This window comes from Sus scrofa, chromosome 8 (assembly GCF_000003025.6).
Source record: "Sus scrofa isolate TJ Tabasco breed Duroc chromosome 8, Sscrofa11.1, whole genome shotgun sequence".
Taxonomy (NCBI): Eukaryota; Metazoa; Chordata; class Mammalia; order Artiodactyla; family Suidae; genus Sus; species Sus scrofa.
Window position 1 is genome coordinate 39,127,573 of NC_010450.4, and position 21,972 is coordinate 39,149,544.

General features: G+C 42.7%; 1 protein-coding gene across 1 annotated transcript; it reads right to left on the reverse strand.

Annotated features, from left to right (window-relative positions):
- SGCB (sarcoglycan beta) lies at positions 2,799 to 21,184 on the reverse strand. The gene is given in 6 exon segments (NM_001114287.1): positions 2,799 to 3,002; positions 7,112 to 7,243; positions 7,563 to 7,754; positions 8,858 to 9,043; positions 13,682 to 13,891; positions 21,149 to 21,184. Coding segments are annotated over 6 exon segments (960 nt in total).

Here is a 21,972-nt window from a genome sequence, read left to right on the forward strand (position 1 = left end):
TTGCTTTCATTTCACTTGTCCCCCTCGTCACTCTAAAGGACTGTGGTGATTTAAACAAGCACGTGTCTGCCCCATCTTCTGGGATTCTGTCTTGGTCCTCTCCTACCCCCAAGCCTGCTCTTGGCAGAACAGCTCTCCATGCAGGGGAGGGAGGGGCAGAAGAGGCAAAGTTAACATTTCAGTTTATAGAAAAATACCATCTGGTGGTGGAAATGAGGAGCGATGCTGTTACGCAAAAGAGATGGCAGGTAGAAGGGACTGTTGGTTCTTTTTCTGCTTCCCAGGGAATTTTTCAGGTCTAGGTTCCCATGAAAAAGCAAAGGCTGCCCGTAAAGTGTCCTAAAATACTATACCTGTTACCTTAACAATCAGTTTTATAAAAACATCGAAATATCCTCGCATGACAAAAGCACTTAATGGAGATGTATCAAAAACAAGTATTTCTCAGAGGAGTAAAAATAGATTATTTCATGAATTACGGTCAATAAATAATACTCTGCCACAGAGTGTTCTGTGTTTTTTGTAAAAATATTTATCTAAACAAACTTTCAAAACAAATCTAAATAGAGCAGACAAGTTAACGAATGCAAAGTTTTACAAGTACACAGAGCATCTGAATGAAAATTCCAATGGATGTTTTCCTGAATATCATTCCGCTATTAAGTAATGCTGAATATATTCATATACGTTCTGAAAATCACTACAACTGATCACAGCCAGAAGTCAAAAATTCCACTCTTTTTCTTCACTCAGCATTAGTAGTAAGTCGGTCTCTACTTTAGTACACCTTAATGACTATTCCTCATCTCCAAGGTATTTGGTTTTTCTCTCGGCGAGAACTATAACAATCTTGAATGCAAATTGTTTTTTTGTATTGATCTTCTTATCTGCACAATTCAAAGTGACCAGGACAGAATAGTGTTATACGTGAATGCAGAGTGGGGCGCATGATTTCTCTCTACTGTCTACAGCACACTGCTTTGGAATCTCTCTTCCTGATGCTATGTGTCTTAATAATACCAGAGAGTTCCTTTCAAGCCAAATCAAAAATACACTAAAAATCAACTGGCTTGAGGGTTATAAATCATTACAGTGGGTGGTGATGTTGGGAGCGGAGATCAGTTCTCACACCTATGTCAAAATTACTTGTATTGTTTCCTGCATCAGCACTCTTTAGCCTAGTGCTTCCCGACTTTTTTCAAGGGCTGGCAGACATTAAAAGAGATGGTATCTGTATGACTGGCTAGGGTAAATCTACCAGCCATTCCTGGCCAGGAGGACATGCCTGGGGATGGCCTTCCTGTGCCCCCCCCACCCCCCGGAAGCCCCCAGGGCAGAGGGAATACATATCTCGGCAATTCTCTTACCCACTTGGGCACCCCTGTTGGGGAATGGGGGTGATCCATAACTAGGCCAAGTGCAGCTCTCTATAGGGTAATATTTTAGAATTGGGTTGAGATAATTTAAAATCTGACAGCGACTGTTCATTTGTTTGGACACTCTTTTAACTAGAGTATGCATACTTGTTTTGTTTGATTCCCATCTGCTTGGCTAAGTTTGAATTAGCCTTTGTTCGTGTTTCTAGAGTTTTAAATAATTAAAACTCAGTGCAGATAGAGAAAAGAATGTGGTATTTAGAAACAGGTCCATCTAGGTTTGAAATACACCCAAACTCCAATCCTGCCTCTGCTATTTCCTCTGTGACATTAGGTAAGTTTCTTAACTTCTCTGATCCTCAGTTTCCTAATGTGTAAGCTGGGATAACAACACCTGCTTCTGGAGTCGAGGTGAGAATTAGGGACCTTACACGGACAGCACCTAGCGGTGTAAGATGCTCAATAAAAGACAGCTATCGCCATCACTGAACAGGTAAAGGTGAAATGGGACTTTAATTTCTACCACATTGTGAACACAACATTTGTCAACATTGAACCAGGAAACATTCTATTACAGAGTAATAGAATTTTCTTCCTAGTTCAAAACTAAGGAACCATAGTTTCTTACTATCTCCCGCATGTGAAATTCTTTAATGACTTCACCTGCATGTGAGAATATGGCTGAAGGTTAATGCACTAAAAATCTGCCTTTCCGCCTCGAAATCAAAAGATAAAGCACGTAACACTTATTGTTGGTGTACCTTTCAACATCTTCAGTGGGTCTATCCCCATTAGTGACCACGAGTTTACTTAGAGTGAGTCTCAACAGGTGCTTCAGCTCTTGCTCCTTCAGACAAGTAATAGTGGCATTTTAAAAACACTTCTTTAAGAGTTTCCGTTGTGGCGCAGTGGACATGAATCCGACTAGGAACCATGAGGTTGCGGGTTCGATCCCTGGCTTTGCTCAGTGGGTTAGGGATCCAGCATTGCCGTGAGCTGCAGTGTAGGTAGCAGATGTGGCTTGGATCTGGCGTGACTGTGGCTCTGGTGTAGGCTGGCAGCTGTAGCTCTGATTAAACCCCTAGCCTGGGAACCTCTATTTGTCGCTAGTGCAGCCCTAAAAATAAAACAAAAACAAAACCAAAAAACCCCACTTCGTCAAAGATTTTGATTGCCTTCACTTCTCTCAAATTATTTCAGAGGACTGTAAATTGAAGATCAGTGCAACTTGATGAAATGTGTAAGAATTTAGGCTCTCTGAGGATATTTTTAAACGTGGGGCTTACATGATAGATAACAGTAGTGCTCTGCAGATAAAAGAGTTATGAGTTATCATAAACTCTATAAAAACACGATTTGCATGCCTACTCTTAAAAACTGTCAAGTCACGACAGGAACACGTTGGCCACCTCTCGGCTGCTTCTAACGAGTGTCTCCACAGGGGTTGTCTGAGGTTTGGCAGCCCATGTTCTGGCCCGTCACTTGTACTTTGAAGAGGGTCCCGTCAGCGCACATGCAGAGCTTGTAGCGCACCCAGTCACCACTGCCAAACTGGTCTCCGCTGGAGGAACTGGGCAGGCGAGTGGTGCTGACTGTCACAGTTCCGTTCAGGATGATGCTGTTTTCCTATCAGGAGAACAAGCACACTGTTTAGCTACATCTACGAGGAGGGACTAGACCAAAGTTAATAAACCAAACTCATTGCAATATCAGCAAGAATCGAAGGCAGTAAGAAAGAGTAAGGTCATGACCAAAACCACCATAACAAAAAGTTCAAAACCAGTCAAGGTTCAACTAGCGAGCTTTTAGTAATTATTCGTGACGTGTATCAATTTATTTCTCAAGGGTTAAAAATCATATCAAAAGTCCTAAGTACATAAGAAGACTGATGCCTATACAGTCTCGGATCATTTGCATTTGTTTCTTCCTAAGAGAGTTTTAACAGTTACTGATTGATATGTTTCTGATGATGAGAAGCAAAAGACTGTTTTTTGCCTAGAGAAAAGTAATTTTAATTTCCAATGTTTTTTTTTTTTTGCAACATCATAAATGAAGATCCAAATCATATTAATTTTGAAGACTAGGTACTCAAAACAGCCTAGAGGTTCTTTTTTCTCAAGCCACCATCCCAGGAATATTCTTGCACTGCAGATCTTTTTAAAAAAAATTTTTTTTTAGTGTATAGTTGATTTACAGTGTTGTCAATTTCTGCTGTACAGCATAGTGACCCAGTCATACATACACACACACACACATACATATATATATATATATATATATATATATATATATATATTCTTTTTCCTTCTTTTTGTCTTTTTAGGGCTGTACCCGAGGCATATGGAGGTTCCCAAGCTAGGGGCCTAATTGGAGCTACAGCTGTCGGCCTATGCCACAGCCAAAGAAATGCCAGATCTGAACCATGTCTGTGACGTATACCACAGCTCTCGGCAACAGTGGATCCTTAACCCACTGAGCGAGGCCAGGGATCGAACCTGTGTCCTCATGGATATCAGTCGGGTTTGTTAACTGCTGAGCCACAACGGGAACTCCTATATTCTTTTTCTCATACTATCTTCCATTGTGTTCTATCCCAAGAGATTGGATATAGTTCCCTGTGCTGTACAGTGGGACCTCATTGCTTAGAGGCCCTTTCTTTTTCCGGAATTCCTAAACCCCTCCCTTCCTTCCTTGTCTTCTTTTCATCTATTCGACAAATAATTATTAAATGTCTCCTATGTGTTAGATTCTATTCCAGATGCTGGGATAGTCAGGCAAAGTCCAAGTCCTCAGAAGGTTGACATCTTACTGGGGAGGGGCAGACAATAAACACCTAGACAGGTAAAACGAATAGGACATCCTGAGAGGAAAGAAAGTCAGGGTAAGTAGAGACAGTGACCAGGTGGGAGTTCTACTTTATGGAAGATGCTCAGGGAAGGCCTCTCTGATGAGGTCACAGTCCACTGAAACTGCATGACAGGAGGGAGTGAGGCATGTGGATAACTGGGCAGAGGAAAGAGCACACGAAAAGACCCCAAGGTAAGCATGAGCCTGGCATTCTGGGAACAGAGAAACAGAGAGGAGGCCAGCATGGCTGAAGGAGGGAGGGAGGGAATCAACTGGTAGGAGATGTGTCAAAGAAATCGCCAGGGGCCAGATACCTAGGCCAGGGAATGGACTTTGGATTTTGTGCATCAGAAGGGAAGCCATTTAGAGGGTTCTGAATGGGGAGTGACATCATCTTTTAAAAAGGATCACTCCGGCTGCTGTAAGAAGAACCGAATACAGGTGAGACGAGTAGGCAGGGAGCCAACTGAGAAGGCTGTTCTTGCACGGCAGCTGGAGAGGACCGTGGTTTATACCATGGCGGTGGTGGTGGAGGTGGCAGTGATGAGAATCAGCCAGATTCTGCACATCTTCTGAAGGTAGAGCCCGAAGGCTGATAAACGAATGCGTGCCACTTAACGAGAATAAGACACACTGAAAGAAATGCACATTTAGGGAGGGAGGGTATGAAGACTTTAGACTTGGGAGTTTGAGATGTCTATTAGATGTTAGAGTGGAGCAGGCGAGAAGGCAGCTAAAGATGTGAATCTTAGTTCAGAGGGGAGATCAAAGCAGGAGTTACAAAACTGAGCGTCATCAGCTCATAGTGGGGATTTAAAGCAATGAAAGTTCATCATGAAGTAAGGGAAACAGCTGACGATGTTGTGATAGTACATGGAATTTTCAAATTTTTCCCACACTGCCATCTTGTGGTCATGTAATTTTACTTTCTTTAAATTGCTAAAGCAGTTTTTTTTTTTAATTGAAGTATAGTGAATTTATAATATTGTGTTAGTTCAGGTATACAGCAAAGTGATCCATATATATATATATATATATATATATATGTATGTATATTCAGGTTATCTTCTATTATAGGTTATTACAAGATTTTGAATATAGTTCTCTGTGCTATACAGTAAATCCCATATCATAAACCTTGTTGCTTACCATTTTATATATAGTAGTTTATATCCATCAGTGCAGTACTCTCAATTTATCCCTCCCCATCCCCCTTTCCCCTTTGCTAACTGTAAGTTTGTTTTCTACATCTACAAATCTGTTTCTGTTATGTATACAGATTTACTCATTTATTTTTTTAGATTCCATATATAAGTGATATCATATTCATCTTAGCAGTTTTCTTTTTTGGTCGTGCCCACGGCATGTGGAAGCTCCTGAGCCAGGGATCAAGCCACAGCAGTGACAACGCTGACTCCTTAACTGCTAGGCCACCGGGGAATTCCAGCAGTTTTTTTTTAAAGCAGTCTAAGGGATAAAATTCTTTCTAGTAATTAGCCATACACTTAAAAACTAACCTCTGATAGTACCTGCATCATAAAACTAATTATCTTTTCCATACTGGCTTCTTTTTCTTTTAACTGTGGAGAAATTGATAACAGTGTATACATATTTTAAAGTATTTAATACTGTCATATGAACAACAGGTAGATTTTTCAGAGAGAAAAAATGAAAAAGATTTAGGTTTAGTTATAACCTAAAAGTTATAGGTCTATAACTTGCTAATGGCTAGAAACAAATCAATAACATCTCTTGCTTCTTTGGGTTTCTGATGCATTGAACAACAGCCACACTGTGACCATTCTTCAACAATACTATTCTCTCAGAGGAATGGCTTCCTTCTACAATGCACATACAAAAAATACTTAGCATCACTACTGAGTTTCTGGAAAGAATCACATTTTAGGTTCATATTCATTATTTAGAGACTGGAACATATTCTTCAAGGGGAAAGGTATTTATGGAAGTGAAAAAACTTATATTTTTTAACTTTTTTTGAACTATGATTAGGGTTTTTTTTTTTTGCCTTTTTTTTTTTTTCTTCACGGCCGCACCTGTGGCATATGGAAGTTCCCAGGCCAGGGGCTGAATTGGAGCTATAGCTCTGGGCCTACACCACAGCCACAGCAACACAGGATCCGAGCCGTGTCTGCGAACTACACCACAGCTCACAGCAACGCTGGATCCTTAACCCACTGAGAAAGGCCAGGGACTGAACCCACATCCTCATGGATACTAGTTGGGTTGATTACCACTGAGCCACAATGGGAACTCCCTATGATTAATTTTTTTTAAAGTCCTTAGGGTTAAGTTCACTTTGTTTGTTCGCCTTTAAAAATAATACAGGCATCATTATGCAAAAAAAGCTTTAGAAAATAAAAAGCCCTGCCAGTCATAACTAACCACTGTTGACATTCTGGTAAACCCTTCTAGGTTTTTATAAACATACACATAATCTGAAAAATAAAAATGGAGTCCTCATTGTGGCTCAGCATGACAAGGATCTGACGTTGTCTCTGTGAGGATGCAGGTTCAATCCCTACCCCCTCAATGGATTAAGGATCCGGCTTTCTGAAAGCTGCAGTGTAGGTCCTGGATGCGGCTTGGATCATGTGTTGCTGTGGCTGTGGTGTAGGCTGTCAGCTGCAGCTCCGATTCAACTCCTAGCCTGGGAGCTTCCATACGTCACAGGTGCAGCCATAAAAGTAAAAAATAAAAATGAGATTTCACAGATTGTTTTATGACTTTCCCCTCATAATCCATTTTGAACATCTTTCCATGTCAAAAATATGCAACTACATTATCATTTTCATAACTGTATTCTTTCCACAAATGGATTTATATAACCAAGAATCTAATAAGTCTCTTAAACCCTTAAAAATACTCACAGCCTTTAACTCCATATTACCACCCATGTGAAATTCAATGGTTTTGCCCATAATGAATACTCCTTCATTTCCACGCACAATAGCACGTCCATCAACTTTTATATTTAAGTCACTAGTAGCATTGCTGGTAATCTGAAAATTAAAAAAAAAAAAGTAGTGAGGGAGAGTTTTTAAGTTAAAGTTAGAATTATTATTAGAGATGGAGGAATGGGAATTTCGACAACAAAATATGGAAGGCAGATATTTTTATTCACATTGTATAGATGTCTCGACAAAGAAATGTTTTGACAGTGATCACACAAGCTAGATAAGGACAAATCAGAAGCAATCCTTTCCACTGTTCTGGAGTTAATTCCTTCACAGCATTGTATCAGTAAAACTGCCTCCCCCCACTTTGTAACTTTAGGTAATAATTCTCTTCACTGATAAAGCAAAGAAAAATATATCATACCCTTTCGGTAGATGCTTTTTGAACGTTCAAACTTTTCACTCCACTTGGCAAATGAAACTCATGAGTCTCATAGTCCGTGCTGAATAAGATATTCTGAGTCCTTGGGTCGAAAAACTGCATACCAATGTCGCTTGTAATAGAAGTTTTGTTCTTTTCTACACTGAGCTTTGTTGTCCCTTGCTGGAAAACAATCTGCAGAAAAACACTTTATCGTGAACATGTTTTCAAAGAAGACTGAACCCAAAATTCAGAAGAACATTATAAAAAACAGTATAATAACAGACTTAACTTTAAATAATTTTAACTGTCTGTTTCAGCCCCTCCACCCAGGTAGGAGAAGGGCTCTTTAAAATGAGGGCTTACATGCTTATCTGCTGTAATGCTTGGCAGAACTAGCCGCTAACAGAGCACAGGGACCCAGAGCTAAGCTGGGGGGGGTGGGAGGGGAACAGTGACGATGCCTCCTTGAGGTTCTGGTCAGTTGAACACCTATGTTATAGTAGTCACTTGGCAGGGGTTGCCACTGACTAGACTGGCATATTCTCTTCCAGAATCCCAGATCATGGAGGGTACATGAACCCGGGAAGGTGTGCTTTTAAGTGGTTTCCTCATATGGAGGGGAAAAGAGTAAACTATGTATTCTTATAGTAACTATATCTATCCCAGAAAATGCTGCCAGGGAACAAAATCAAGAATATTAAGAAAATATCAGAGTTCCCATCATGGCGCAGTGGAAATGAATCCGACTAGGAACCCTGAGGTTGCGGGTTCGATCCCTGGCCTCGCTCAGTGGGTTAAGGATCCGTCGTTGCTGTGTGCTGTGGTGTAGGTCACAGATGCGGCTCAGATCTAATGTTGCTGTGGCTGTTGTTTAGGCTGGCAGCTGTAGCTCTAATTTGACCCCTAGCCTGGGAACTTCCATATGCAGCAGGTGCGGCCCTAAAAGGCAAAAAAAAAAAAAAAAAAAAAAAAAAAAAAAAGAGAGAGAGAGAGAGAGAGAGAGAAAGTATCTGACAGCAGTAGATCAGAAGACCAGCAATATTACTAAATATATTTATGAGTTTTCTCTAAAGGAAAATATCCATTTCCATAATCAACTCTAGGTTCTGGGTTTTTTTTTTTTTTTGGCTGTGCCTGTGGCATGTGGAAGTTCCTGGGCCAGGGACTGAACCCGTGCCACAACAGTGAAAAGCCAGGTCCTTAACCTGCTGTGCCACAAGGGAACTCCTTCTAGGTTTTTACAAAGAATTTTTCTCTAATGGTTCTCAATTTACATTAACTACATTGTTACTTACAGGCTGATTGTTGCCAGTGATGACTAAATTTTCATTTCGCCTTCCTCCCACTGTGCTTTTATAAAGAGGATGTATAACTCCCATGTCAGATACTTGCTTGAATCGAAGCAGACCACTTTCATGAAATTCCATGCTGTCACAGCCATTTGGTCCAATGCGAATCACAGCCCAGATAACAAGTGTTATCTAAAAAAGAAATCAAGTATACTGTTAATAGGTGTTGCGCATCTAACATAATTAGAAAACACAGAAAAGACAGTTGCCAAAGGATCAAACTTCCTAAAAGTTTCATCAGTGAGATGAATACATTAATTGATTTTTCACTCATAAACAAAAGCAATTTTACTTTTATCAAGGTATTAACTGCAATACCTAAAAGCTGGAGTTCCCATTGTGGTTCACTGGCATCAAACCCGACTAGTATCCATGATGATGTGGGTTCCAACCCTGGCCCTGCTCAGTGGGTTAAGGATACACTCACGGTTGTGAGCTGTGGGGAAGGTCTCAGAAGCAGCTTGGATCTGGCGTTGTTGTGGCTGTGACGTAGGCCGACAACTGAAGCTCCGATTCTACCCCTAGCCTGGGAATGTCTATGTACTGCAGGTGCAGTCCTAAAAAGCAAAACAAACAAAAAAAACACCCAAGAATAGCAGAGAAGGCTACTCTGTCTCTTGCTGGGGGTTGTAAGCCTGGGCAGGGAGCTGCAGGTGGAGGAGGAGGATCAGGGAGTCTCAGTGCTAGGGATGTAGACTTCGCTGCATTCAGTGCAGAAACCCATCCTGCCCCTCCTCTGGGCAACATCCTCAGGCAGAAAGAATTGCCCCTGGTTGGGTGCAGGGTTAGGAGGGGGTCATTGGCGTACTTTGGAGATATTGTTGCTCTGTTCCAGACCACACCAATAAAATGAATACTGCAACAAAGCAAGTCCCGCAAACTTTTTTGATTTCCAAGTAAATATAAGTGTGCAACAGTATCATGTCTAAAAAGCAATGTATATACCTTAATTAAAAAACACTTTATTGCTGGAGTTCCCATTGTGGCGCAGCGGAAACAATCCAACTAGGAACCATCAGGTTGCAAGTTCGATTACTGGCCTCACTCAGTGGGTTAAGGATCCAGAGTTGCTGTGAGCTATGGTGTAGGTAGCAGACATGGCTCGGATCCCATGTTGCTGTGGCAGGCGGCAACAGCTCCAATTGGACCCCTGGCCTGGGAACTTCCATATGTCGCAGGTGTGGCTCTAAAAATACAAACAAACAAACAAAAATTTTATTGCTAAAAAATACTAACATCACCTGAGCCTTTAGCAAATTGTAATCTTTTTGGTGGTGGAGGGTCTTGCCTCCATGCTGATGGCTGCTGACTGACCAGGGTGCTGGTTGCTGAAGGCTGGTATGGGGTGGCAATTTCTTAAAATAAGACAATAATGAAGTTTGCTGCATTAACTGACTCTTCCTTTCACAAATGATTTCTCTGCAGCATGCACTGCTGTTTGATAGATTTTGCCCACAGTAGAACTTCTTTCAAAACTGGAGTCAGTCCTCTTAAAGCCTGCTGCTGCGTTATCAACTAAGTTTATGTAATAGTCGAAATCTGTGTGTGTGTGTCTGTGTGTGTCTTTTTAGGGCCATACCCATGGCACATGGAGGTTCCTAGGGTAGGGGTCAAATCAGAGCTGCAGCTGCCGGCCTATGCACAGCCACAGCAACATGGGATCTGAACGGCGCCTGCCACCTACACCACAGCTCACAGCAACCAGATCCTTAACCCACTGAGCGAGGCCAGGGATTGAATCCACATCTTCATGGATGCTGGTCGGGTTTGTTAACCACTGAGCCGGGACAGGAACTCCTGCCTCCAATAAAACATAACTCACAATTCCCACACTATACTTTTTTTTTTTTTTTTTTCAGCCGACAGAAGCAACTCCTCAGAGTTTAATGCTTTCTCATGAGATTGTAGCAATTCAGTCATATCTTCACGGTCCACTTCTCATTGTAGTCCTTTTGCTGTTTCCACCATATCTGCAGCTACTTCTTCCATTGAAATCTTGAACCCCTCAAAGTCATCCATGAGGGCTGGAATCAACTTCTTTCAAACTCCTGTTACTGTTGGAGTTCCCATCATGGTGCAATGGAAACAATCCAACTAGGAACCATGAGGTTGCAGGTTTGATCCCTGGCCTCGTTCAGTGGGTTAAGGCTCTGGCGTTGCTGTGAGCTGTGGTGCAGGTCGCAGACACGGCTCAGATCTGATGTTGCTATGGCTGTGGCATAGGCTGGCAGCTGTAGCTCCAACTGGACCCCTAGCCTGGGAACCTCCATATGCCATGGATGTAGCCCTAAAAAGCAAAAAACAAAACCAAAAAAACGCTTCCTGTTATTGTTGATATTCTGACCTCCTTCCATGAATCACTAATGTTCTTAATGGCATCTAGAATGAGCCCTTTCCAGAGGCTTTTCAATTTACTTTGCCCAGACCATCAGAGGAATCACTATCTATAGCAGCGATAGCCTTACAAAATGTATTTCTTAAATAATAAGAGCTGAAAATCAAAATGACTCCTTGTTCTACAGGCTGCAGAGTGGATGTTGCGTTAGTAGGCACGGAAACAACACTAATCTCACTGTACATTCATCAGAGCTCTTGGGTGGCCAATGCATTGTCAATGAGCAGTAATATTTTGGTGATTTTTTTGTTTGTTTGTTTTTTGTCTTTTTAGGGCTGTACCCATGACATATGGAGGTTCCCAGGCTAGGGGTCCAATTGGAGCTACAGCTGCCGGCCTACACCATAGCTCACAGCAACACCGGATCCTTAACCCACTGAATGAGGCCAAGGATTGAACTCGAAACCTCATGGTTCCTAGTCAGATTCATTGCCGCTGCGCCACGATGGGAACTGCCGAGCAGTAATATTTTGAAAGAAGGAGTTCCCGTCTTGGTGCAACAGAAATGAACATTTTGAAAGAAGGAGTTCCCGTCTTGGTGCAACAGAAATGAACCTGACTAGGAACCATGAGGTTGCAGGTTAGATCTGTATCAGTGGGTTAAGGATCTGGCATTGCCATAAGCTGTGGTGTAGGTTGCAGACGAGGCTCAGATCTGGCATTGCTGTGGCTGTGGCGTAGGCTGGCAGCTGTAGCTTCGATTAGACCCCTAGCCTGGGAATCTCCATATGCCTTGGATGTGGCCTTAAAAAGACAAAAAAAAAAAAAAAAAATTTTTTTTTGACAGAAATCTTTTTTTTTTTTTTTTTTTTTTTTCTGAGTAGTAGGCTTACAATATTCAGCAAACCATGTTGTAAACAGAAGTGCTGCCATCTAGGCTTTGTTGTTCCATTTATAGTTCACAGGCAGAGTAGAAGAGTAGATATAGCATAATTCTTAAGGACCCTAGAATTTTCCAAATGGTAAATGAGCACTGGCTTCAACTGAAAGTCACTGGCTGCATTAGCCCCTAAGGAGAGAGTCAGCCTGTCCACGTGAAGCTGTGAAGCCAGGCACTGACTTCTCCCTAGCTGTGAAAGTTTTAGATGGCATCTTCTTCCAATATAAGGCTTTTTGGTCTGCATTGGAAATTTGTTTAGTGTAAGCACCTTCATTTCTCATCTTAGTAAGATCTTCCGGGTAGCTTGCTGCAGCTTCTACATCAGGACTTGCTGCTTCATCTTGTACTTTTATGTTACAGAGACAACTTTTTGTCTCTTAAACTTTAGGAATGAACCTCTGTCAACTTCAAACTTCTTCTGTAGCCTTCTCACCTTCTCAGTTCTCACAGAGTTGAAGAGAGTTAGGGTCTTGCTCTGGATGTGGCTTTGACCTAAGGGAACATTGTAGCTGGTCTGATCTTCTACCCAGACCGCTCAAACTTTCTCCTTATCACAATAAGGCTGTTTTCACTCATGTGTTCCCTGGTGCAGCACTTTTAATTTGCTTAAAGAACTTTTCTGCAGTTCCCGCTGTGGCACGACAGGATGGGCTGTGTCTTGGGAGCCCTGGAATGTGGGTTCGATCCCTGGCCTGGCATGATGGGTTAAGGATCTGGTGTTGCTGCAGCTGTGGCTAGGATCTGATTCCTGGCCTGGCAACTCCATGTGCCACAGGGTGGCCAAAAAAGAAACAAATAAAAAAGCACTTTTCCTTTGCAGACACAGTTGGACTGTTTGGCACAAGAGGACTAGCTTTTGGCCTCTCTTGGCTTTTGACACGCTTTCCTCACTAAGCTTAATCATTTCTAACGTTTGATTTAAAGTGAGATACCTACAACTCCTCCTTTCATCTGAACACACAGAAGTCACTGTAAGGATATTAACTGGCCTAATTTCAATATTGTTGTGTCTCAGGGAATAGGGAGGCCGGAGGAGAGAGAGACAGGGTCAGCAGAGCAGTCAGAACACACACGTTTATCAATTAAGTTTGCCGTCTTACCTGAGCGTGGTTAGTGGCAACCCAAAACAATTACAATGGTAATATTAAAGATCACTGATCACAGATCACCATAACAAATATATTAATAATGAAAAAGTCGGAAATGTTGCAAGAATGACCGAACTGTCACATGGAGACATGAACTGAGTGAAAGCTCTTGGAAAAATGGCACCAATAGTCTTGCTTGAGGCTGGGTTGCCACAAACTTTCAATTTATATAAAAAAAAATGAAATATCTATCTGCAAAGCACAATAAAGCTAGACTTTTTCCATATAGGAAAGAGAAAAGAGGTCCCGAAAGAAATTACAGAAACAAAGTCCAAGATTTCACTGAAAAACTGTTGAAAACTTCCCCCCGGTAATTAAGAAAAGGATATTCTGTACTAAATACTCACGATTAAATTGATGACAGCCAGGATAAACAGGAGGATAATCACACAGATGGCTAAATTGCCCTTTCTCCCTCTCAGCCCTGTCTTATGCAGGCGATCTTCATCGATTGGAATATACCCGGCTTTAAAGTTACTATTGTGCTCTTTGTTGACGTTCCTTCTCTCAACCGCCTTCTCACGCATGGACTTCTTTACAGGACCATTGGAACTTTGCTAAAAAGAAAATACAACACAAGAGAACAGCTATATCCTCTCCTTTGGATGCACCTATTTATTAAGTGCAAATGCATAACTAAACTAAAGAAAGCTGAATTGGTTAGTGATATATTTTCCACTGATAAACCTCAAGTCATGCTGAACTGCAGGCTCCAAGTAAGGACACGACTGTGTTGAGAAGGGTATTAGAGAACCTTCAGTGTGACTCCTTGATAAGATATTTCCACTCTCTGCTTTGAATAGTCTTACCTTCTGTAAAGCGAGCAGCTTGCTCATTTGGGAGAAGAGTTGACATACACATTCTACAGTGGGTAATCTTATTTTTATTAATGATTTGTAATGATTTGTTTAATTATATGTATATTTTTCATTTATATAAAAAGAATTTGGAAAGGCTGATACACTTTATCACTCCAGTTGGCTGAAGTTAACATTATCCTAGATCAGCAGTTTTCCAGGGATGGGCTGGGGAGCCCTAGAGGGGTCCCCTGAAACATTTTAAGTGTCTGGAGGGTAAACCTTATTTTCAAAATAACACTAAGATGTTTTTTCCTTTTTCTTTCATCTTCTCTCATGAATGTGCCGATGACCCTTGAACAACACGGTTCACTTACATGCGAATTTTTTTCAGTGAATCTATTGGAAAAATTTGGGGAGATTTGCAACAATTTGAAAAACTTGCAGATGAACTGTATAGCCTAGGAATATCAACAAAATTAAGAAAAAGTTAGGTGTGTCATAAATGTACAAAATATATGTAGGTATATAAGGTGAGTGATATTTAACATAAAATTAATAATGTTAGTTTTCTTACTGTTTTTTTACATTGTTTTCAAAGAATTACATTACCATACTGTCTCTCTCTCGTAGCTGGAGAAATTGCCTATCAGTCTATCATCACATGCAACTGGTTTTTTAAAAAAAGATACTATGAATATGACTGTGATGCTGTACACCACAAAAAATTTTATTACAATTCATTCTGAAGTATATGGTCTACTGTGAAGGAACAGTAATGATTACACTAGGCTACCATAAAGCAACCGTACTGATGCTTCTTCATGATCAATGCATGAATTGCCATGCAGGTAAATAGACATGAATTTTTCTTTTTCCCATTATCTTTTCATTTTTGATGGCTAATGTTAGTAATACGTAGAACATCTATAATGTTTTGTACTATATAGGACAATACTGGTGTAGGTACTGACAGGTGATTCATCTTGTAAACAGATGACATATATAGAAACTTACAGTACAGATAATAGAGTACTGCAAATGTATTTTCTCTTTCCTTACAATTTTCTTAAGGACACTTTCTTCTCTCCAGCGTGTTTTATTGTTGGAATACAGTAGAAAATACATATAACATAAAAAATGCATGCTAATTGACTCTTTTTTTTTTTTTAATCTTTTTTTTTTTTTTGTCTTTTTGCTATTTCTTTGGGTCCCTCCCTCGGCATATGGAGGTTCCCAGGCTAGGGGTCGAATCGGAGCTGTAGCCACTGGCCTACGCCAGAGTCACAGCAACGCGGGATCCGAGCCGAGTCTGCAACCTACACCACAGCTCACAGCAACGCCGGATCGTTAACCCACTGAGCAGGGGCAGGGATAGAACCCGCAACCTCAAGGTTCCTAGTTGGATTCGTTAACCACTGCGCCACGATGGGAACTCCAACTCTTTTTTTTTTTTTTTTTTTTTTTTTGTCTTTTCTAGGGCCACACTCATGGCATATGGAGGTTCCCAGGCTAGGGGTCCAATCGGAGCTGTAGTCACCGGCCTACACCAGAGCCACAGCAACTCAGGATCCAAGCCGTGTCTTTGGCCTCCACCACAGCACATGGCAATACCGGATCCTTAACCCACTTGTCAGGGCCAGGGATCGAACCTGCAACCTCATGGTTCCTAGTCAGATTTGTTAACCACTGAGCCATGACAGAAACTCTTGATGTGACCAGTGAGGCTTCTGGTCAAAGGAGTCTATTACTTTAGGTTTGGGGGAGTCAAAAGTCATACGTAGATTTTTGACTGCATGGAGATGTGCCCTCAACCCCTGCATTGTTCCAGGGCCAACAGTACAGTGGAGCTCCCACTTCACTGACATGGTTCACACCAAGAAAAGAAAACATTCTTCTTTTTCCTGGGTGTGTAAAAGGCAAGGTCATCCACCAAGAAAGAGTGGAGAGGGCACCTAGAATCCTATTGTGGTGGCAGGGGTAGCAGCCTAGTTGAAGGCTTACGGAAAATGGAGCAAGACAGGGATAATCATTGAGTAATGTGGCAGACACAAAACTGTAAATTCCACAAAGCAGTATAAAGGCTCTGTAGATGTTCACCCAATCTACTTTACAGATGTAACACAAAATGAATTGCTGAATACAGTTGCATAGGTTGTGCACCTCGACATGAGGGGCGACACCTATGAGGGTGCACTGACACTGCAAACATTTTAGGGTTGAATATGCATTTTGATAGTTTTTCAGCTGAAAGCAGTAAAATACCTTTGGGGAAGTGTGCTTGTTTCTAACCTTCACAGACACAGTAAAAGCTTATGACAGTGCTGAGAGATGGGCAATTGAAAAATCTTAGCCAGGGAGTTCCCTGGTGGTCTAGGGGTTAGAACTCAGCACTTTCTTTCACTGCTGCTGCCCAGGTTCAATCCCTAGACTGGGAACTGAGATCCCAGCTGCACACCATGGCCAAAACAAAACAAAATAGTGCTCGATAAAGACATTAAATAAAAAAGTCTTCAACTTACAGAATGGGAGAAAACAGTTGCAAATGATGCAACTGACAAGGGCTTAATCTCCAAAATATACCAACAACTCATACTCTCAACAGCAAAAAAAAAACAAAAACAAAAACAAAAACACCAAAACAAACAAAAAAACCCAAAAAAACAAAAAATGGGCAGAAGACCTAAATAGACATTTCACCAAAGAAGACATATGGATGGCCCACAGGCACATGAAAAAATGCTCATCATCACTAATTATTAGAGCAATACAAATCAAAACTATAAAGAGGTACCACCTCACACCAGCTGGAATGGCTATCATTAATAAAGACTACAAATAACAAATGCTAGAGAGGGTATGGAGAAAAAGGGAAACTCCTACACTGCTGGTGGGAATGTAAATTGGTACAACCACTATGGAGAACAGTATGGAGCTTCTTCAGAAAACTAAATATAGAACTACCATATGATCCAGCAATCCCACTTCTGGGCATATATCTGGACAGAACTTTCATTCAAAAAGACATGTACCCCTATGTTCATCGCAGCACTATTCATAGTAGCCAAGACATGGAAACAACCTAAATGTACACTGACAGATGAATGGATTAGAAGATGTGGTACATATACATAATGGAATACTACTCAGACATAAAAAAGAGAAAAATAGTGACATTTGCAGCAACATGGATGGAAGTAGAGATTCTCATACTAAGTGAAGTAAGTCAGAAAGAAAAAGACAAATACCATATGGTATCACTTATATGTGGAATCCAAAATATAGCACAGATGAACCTATCTACAGAACAGAAATAGACTAACAGACATGGAGAGCAAACTTGTGGTTGCCAAGGAGGAGGGGAAAGGAGTGGTATGGACTGGAAGGTTAGGGTTAATAGATGCAAACTATTACTTTTTTTTTTTTTTGCCTTTTTTAAAAAAAATTTTAGAGCCACACACACAGCATATGGAGGTTTCCAGGCTAGGGGTCAAAGGAATCGAAGGTACAGCTGCTGGCTTATGCCACAGCCATGGCAAAGCCAGATCCTTAACCCACGGAGCGAGGCCAGGGATCGAACCTGCAACCTCATGGTTCCTAGTCGAATCTGGTTCTGCTGCGCCATGCCAGGAACTCCAACTATTACATTTAGAATGGATGAGCAATGGGGTCCTGCTGTGTAGCACAGGGAACTATATCCCGTCATTTGTGACAGAACATGATGGAAGATAATATGAGAAAAAGAATGCATATATATGTATGACTGGGTCACTTTGCTGTAGAGCAGAAATTGACAGAACATTGTAAATCAACTATAATAATAAAAAATAAAAGTCTTGGAGTTCCTTTGTGGCGCAGTAGGTTAAGGATCCATCACTGTTCCTGCAGCAGCTTGGGTTGCTGCTGGGGTGTGGGTTCATTCCCTGGTCCCAGGAACTTCCACATTCTGTGGACATAGCAAAAAAAAAAGTCTTAGCCAGAGTTTGAATATAGGTCTATATGAAAGAGAGATGGGACAAATCTTACTTTCCTGGGATGCATTCTTTACTTTTCTCTGCCAATTCATGCACATTGTAATATTTCATTCGATGCATTTATCACTTATTGAGGAGTTATCATATGCCAGATGCTCCAGACTACTGAGATGAGCAAGGCATGGCACCTACCCTCAACAAACTCACTAATGGGCCAGTGGAATAGATAAACAGGGGCACCAGCAATTACAGTTCAGCACAGCAAGTGCTGTCACAGAGCAGTGCATACGATGCTGACAAGAGTGCCTAAGAGGAATGCCACTCTACTTACTAAGCGGGGGATCGGCTGAAGATTTTTAAGAAAAGTTGGAATTTCAGTTTTGAATCTTGAAGAACAAACAGGAGTTAGCCAAACAAAGTACAGAGAAAGGCATTCCAGGCCAAGCTAACAACATGGAAACTCTGAGCACAAGTCATCTCCGTGCAAACCAATTTTGGTCACTCTTTGTGTACAGTGAGAGGATGAGTATAGGAATGGCACAAAAACTGAGGTGAGAGATGTGGTTCAGGGCCAGGAAATGAATGGACGTAAGTACCACATCAAGAATGACAGACTTTATCCTGAAGGCAATGGGGAACTACTGAGGATTTAAAATAGGCTAGTGATATAATCAGATTGGCATGACAGCAAAAAGAGACAAACTGGAATAGAAAAGCACAGGAGTTCCGTCGTGGCGCAGCGGATATGAATCCGACTAGGAACCATGAGGTTTCGGGTTTGATCCCTGGCCTTGCTTAGTGGGTTAAGGATCTGGTGTTGCCCTGAGCTGTGGTGTAGGTCGCAGATACAGCTCAGATCCCGAGTTGCTGTGGCTGTGGTGTAGGCTGGCAGCTTTAGCTCTGATTCAACCCCTAACCTGGGAACCTCCATATGCTGCAGGTGCAGCCCTAAAAAGACAAAAGACACACACACACACACACACACACACAGGAATAGAAGAGCACAGAGATGAAGCTATCAAGAGCAGGATTCTCTAACAGTCCAGATGAGGGCGTGACTGAGCTTCCACCCTGCAGATGAAGCCAAGACCAGGAGAGGTCTTAAGAGGTAGAACGGACAGGACCTGGTGACTAACTGGATGTGAGTATGACATAAAAGGATCTAAGATGACTCCCAAGTAGGACCTGCTACATAATTTGTGGGGTCCAGAGCAAAAAGAAAATGTGAGGCCCTTTGTTCAAATGTCAAGCCTGGGAGAGCAGAGCATGAAACCAAATGCAGGTCCCTTCTGAGCTCCCTAAAGCTGGCCCTGCTCCCAAGTTTGTGTGAGGTAAACCAAGTGAGTTGGATGGTTGCAGCCCTTTTCATGGTGACTATGATGCAATCCAGTGTTGCACATTTTTGAGTTTGGGTTGCCTGTGAAAAATTCAGTTAAGTTCAGGCTGGAGACATAAATACCTAACTCTGGAGACTGAGGGATGGATCAGATTGTCTAGTCCATATGAAAAGCAAGACTAGGAGCTTAGTGGAACGTCAAGAGCATCAACAGGTGACGTAGATGAAAAAAAGAACCATCTAAAACAGGCACTGATAAATCAGGAACAATTTTAACTGCAACAACTGCAAGAAGCTTTGTCTCCTTTCCATTTCACTCATTCGTTTAGGTTTTATCTTATTGTTAGGATCTGTAGCTCGCCTACTATCTCGACCTGATTTTTCTGCATCTATCTGGCAGTTTGACTTTAAACTTTGAAGGCAGATGTCATGCCTTTTATTTTTTTACATCCCTCAGAATGACTGTTTTCAGTGTTATCTACTATGTCTCTAAAAAAGCCTTTCCAGAAAAGATTTTCTGTAAACAGAATGTTGGCAACTTGACCCTTATTTACTTATTTTATTACTATTATTTTTTGTTTCGGTCTTTTTTTGCTGTTGTCTTTTTGCGTCTTTTTAGGGCTGCACCCATGGCATACAGAGGTTCCCAGGCTAGGGGTCAAATCGTAGCTGTAACCAACGCCCTATGCCACAGTCACATGGGATCTGAGCCAGGTCTGCGACCTGCACCACAGCTCAAATGCCGGATCCTTAACCCACGGAGCGAGGCCAGGGATCCAACCTGAGTCCTCATGGATGCTAGCTGGGTTCGCTAACTGCTGACCCATGACGGGAACTCCAGACCCTTATTTATTTTTGAATGATGTTGAAGAATGAGACTTTTTCAAAGAAACTATACTGCCATAGTTTCTTTTCAAAGGTAAAGAACTGTTAAGGGGGAAAAGAGACTATCAAAATTATTTTTATTATAAAAAGTCACCCGAAGTAACTAGATGTATGCATATGTCTGTGTGTCTGTAAATGTATGTATATGTATACATACGTATAGCTTGCTTTTTGTAATAGACTCTCAAACTACTCTAAGTTATAAACTTACAATGCAGATCAGGAAATACTTGATAAAGCATTTTAAAAAATGATTTTTAAAGCAGCTGGATAGGAGACAGTTTTATACTGGTGACTAAGTCTCCGAATTGGATGCCTGCACATGGGGATGGCAGAAACAAGAAGTGGCTGCAAACTGACACCCAGGCAACAGCTGACTATCTCTTGGCTGGTGTCAGGGGAGGCTCGCGGCTCCCGGACTGAGGTTATTTTTACCCGCGTCTTCGCAGCCACTGAGCTGGGCATGTCCCCAGTACCGGGACGGCGCACGCTCCGGGCTGACACGGTCGTCTCTGGGGCCCTCAGGACAGCGACCCCTCCTCACGCCGCCGGCGGACAGGCAGGTCAGGCCGAGGGCCAAGGCTGGCTCTCCCTCCTCCGCCCTGGAGCCCCTGCCCTGGAGCCCCTGCCCCCGGTCCCCGCCAGCCTCTGCCAGCATCCTGGGCTGCGGACAGCTCCTCCCGCCCCGCCCGCCCCACGGAGCCAGGTCCCAGCCGGCCCTCGCGCCCCAGCTCCCGCCCGCCAACCCTACGGCCGGCCCCACCGACAGGACCCCGGCCTCCCCAGGCCCTCCGGCTCCCAGATACGGCGGGGTTCACAGACCTGCTCGGCCGCGGCCGCCGCCGCCGCTGCCGCCATCTTCCCGCGCCGGCCGCCACCGCCGCCGCCGCCGCCGTCTCCCTTCCCGCGGCGGCCGCACCCCGCGTGTCTGCGCCTGCGCCGCGGAGGGATGGGAGGGGGGCCCGCCGCTCACACCCCAACCCCGCCCCGCCCGGGCAGCGAGGCTCGGAGCCCGCGGGGGCAGCGGAGGTCGCCTCCGTCCGCCCCTGCGCGCGGGCAGTGTCCTCGGAACGCGTTTTGTCCTGCTCCGGGATTCCTCGCGACCTCCTGCTGCCGCTGGATTCTTCCAAAAGGACGTCTTTAAAATACAGAGGACTCCTCTCCCTTTTCCCTCCAAGCCCCATCACGACAGACTGTGCCAGCCGCGTCCTTCTTTCTTCACGGGCCAGGCTCTCCAAGGCTGGGTGCAAAGGGGGTGTTTTAATACATACGTATGGGAGAGGAAGGTGGTAGTGACATTGAGGACAGAAGTTAACGGAGTTGCTATTAGGCAGCTTAAATCTTGAAAATCGAGACTCCTTAAGGAGGACATACATTCTCTTCCGGGATGCTTCTTAACTTTGAAGGGCTGAAGAAGTCTGATGCTTTTTTTTTTCTGTGATATTGGAGATGGAGTCTCCGTTTGGTATTGGCGGTAGTATGGATGTATCTCCTGGGGAATCTGATTTAACATATATTAACTGCACACCAGGAAGCCACTCAGCTATACCAGTAACTTCAGTACACATTCCTGGTTCCATGTCATTATCATAATCCAATAATCCTTTTAGTTTAAAAAAAAAAAAAAAGCAGTGGCAACTAAAGTG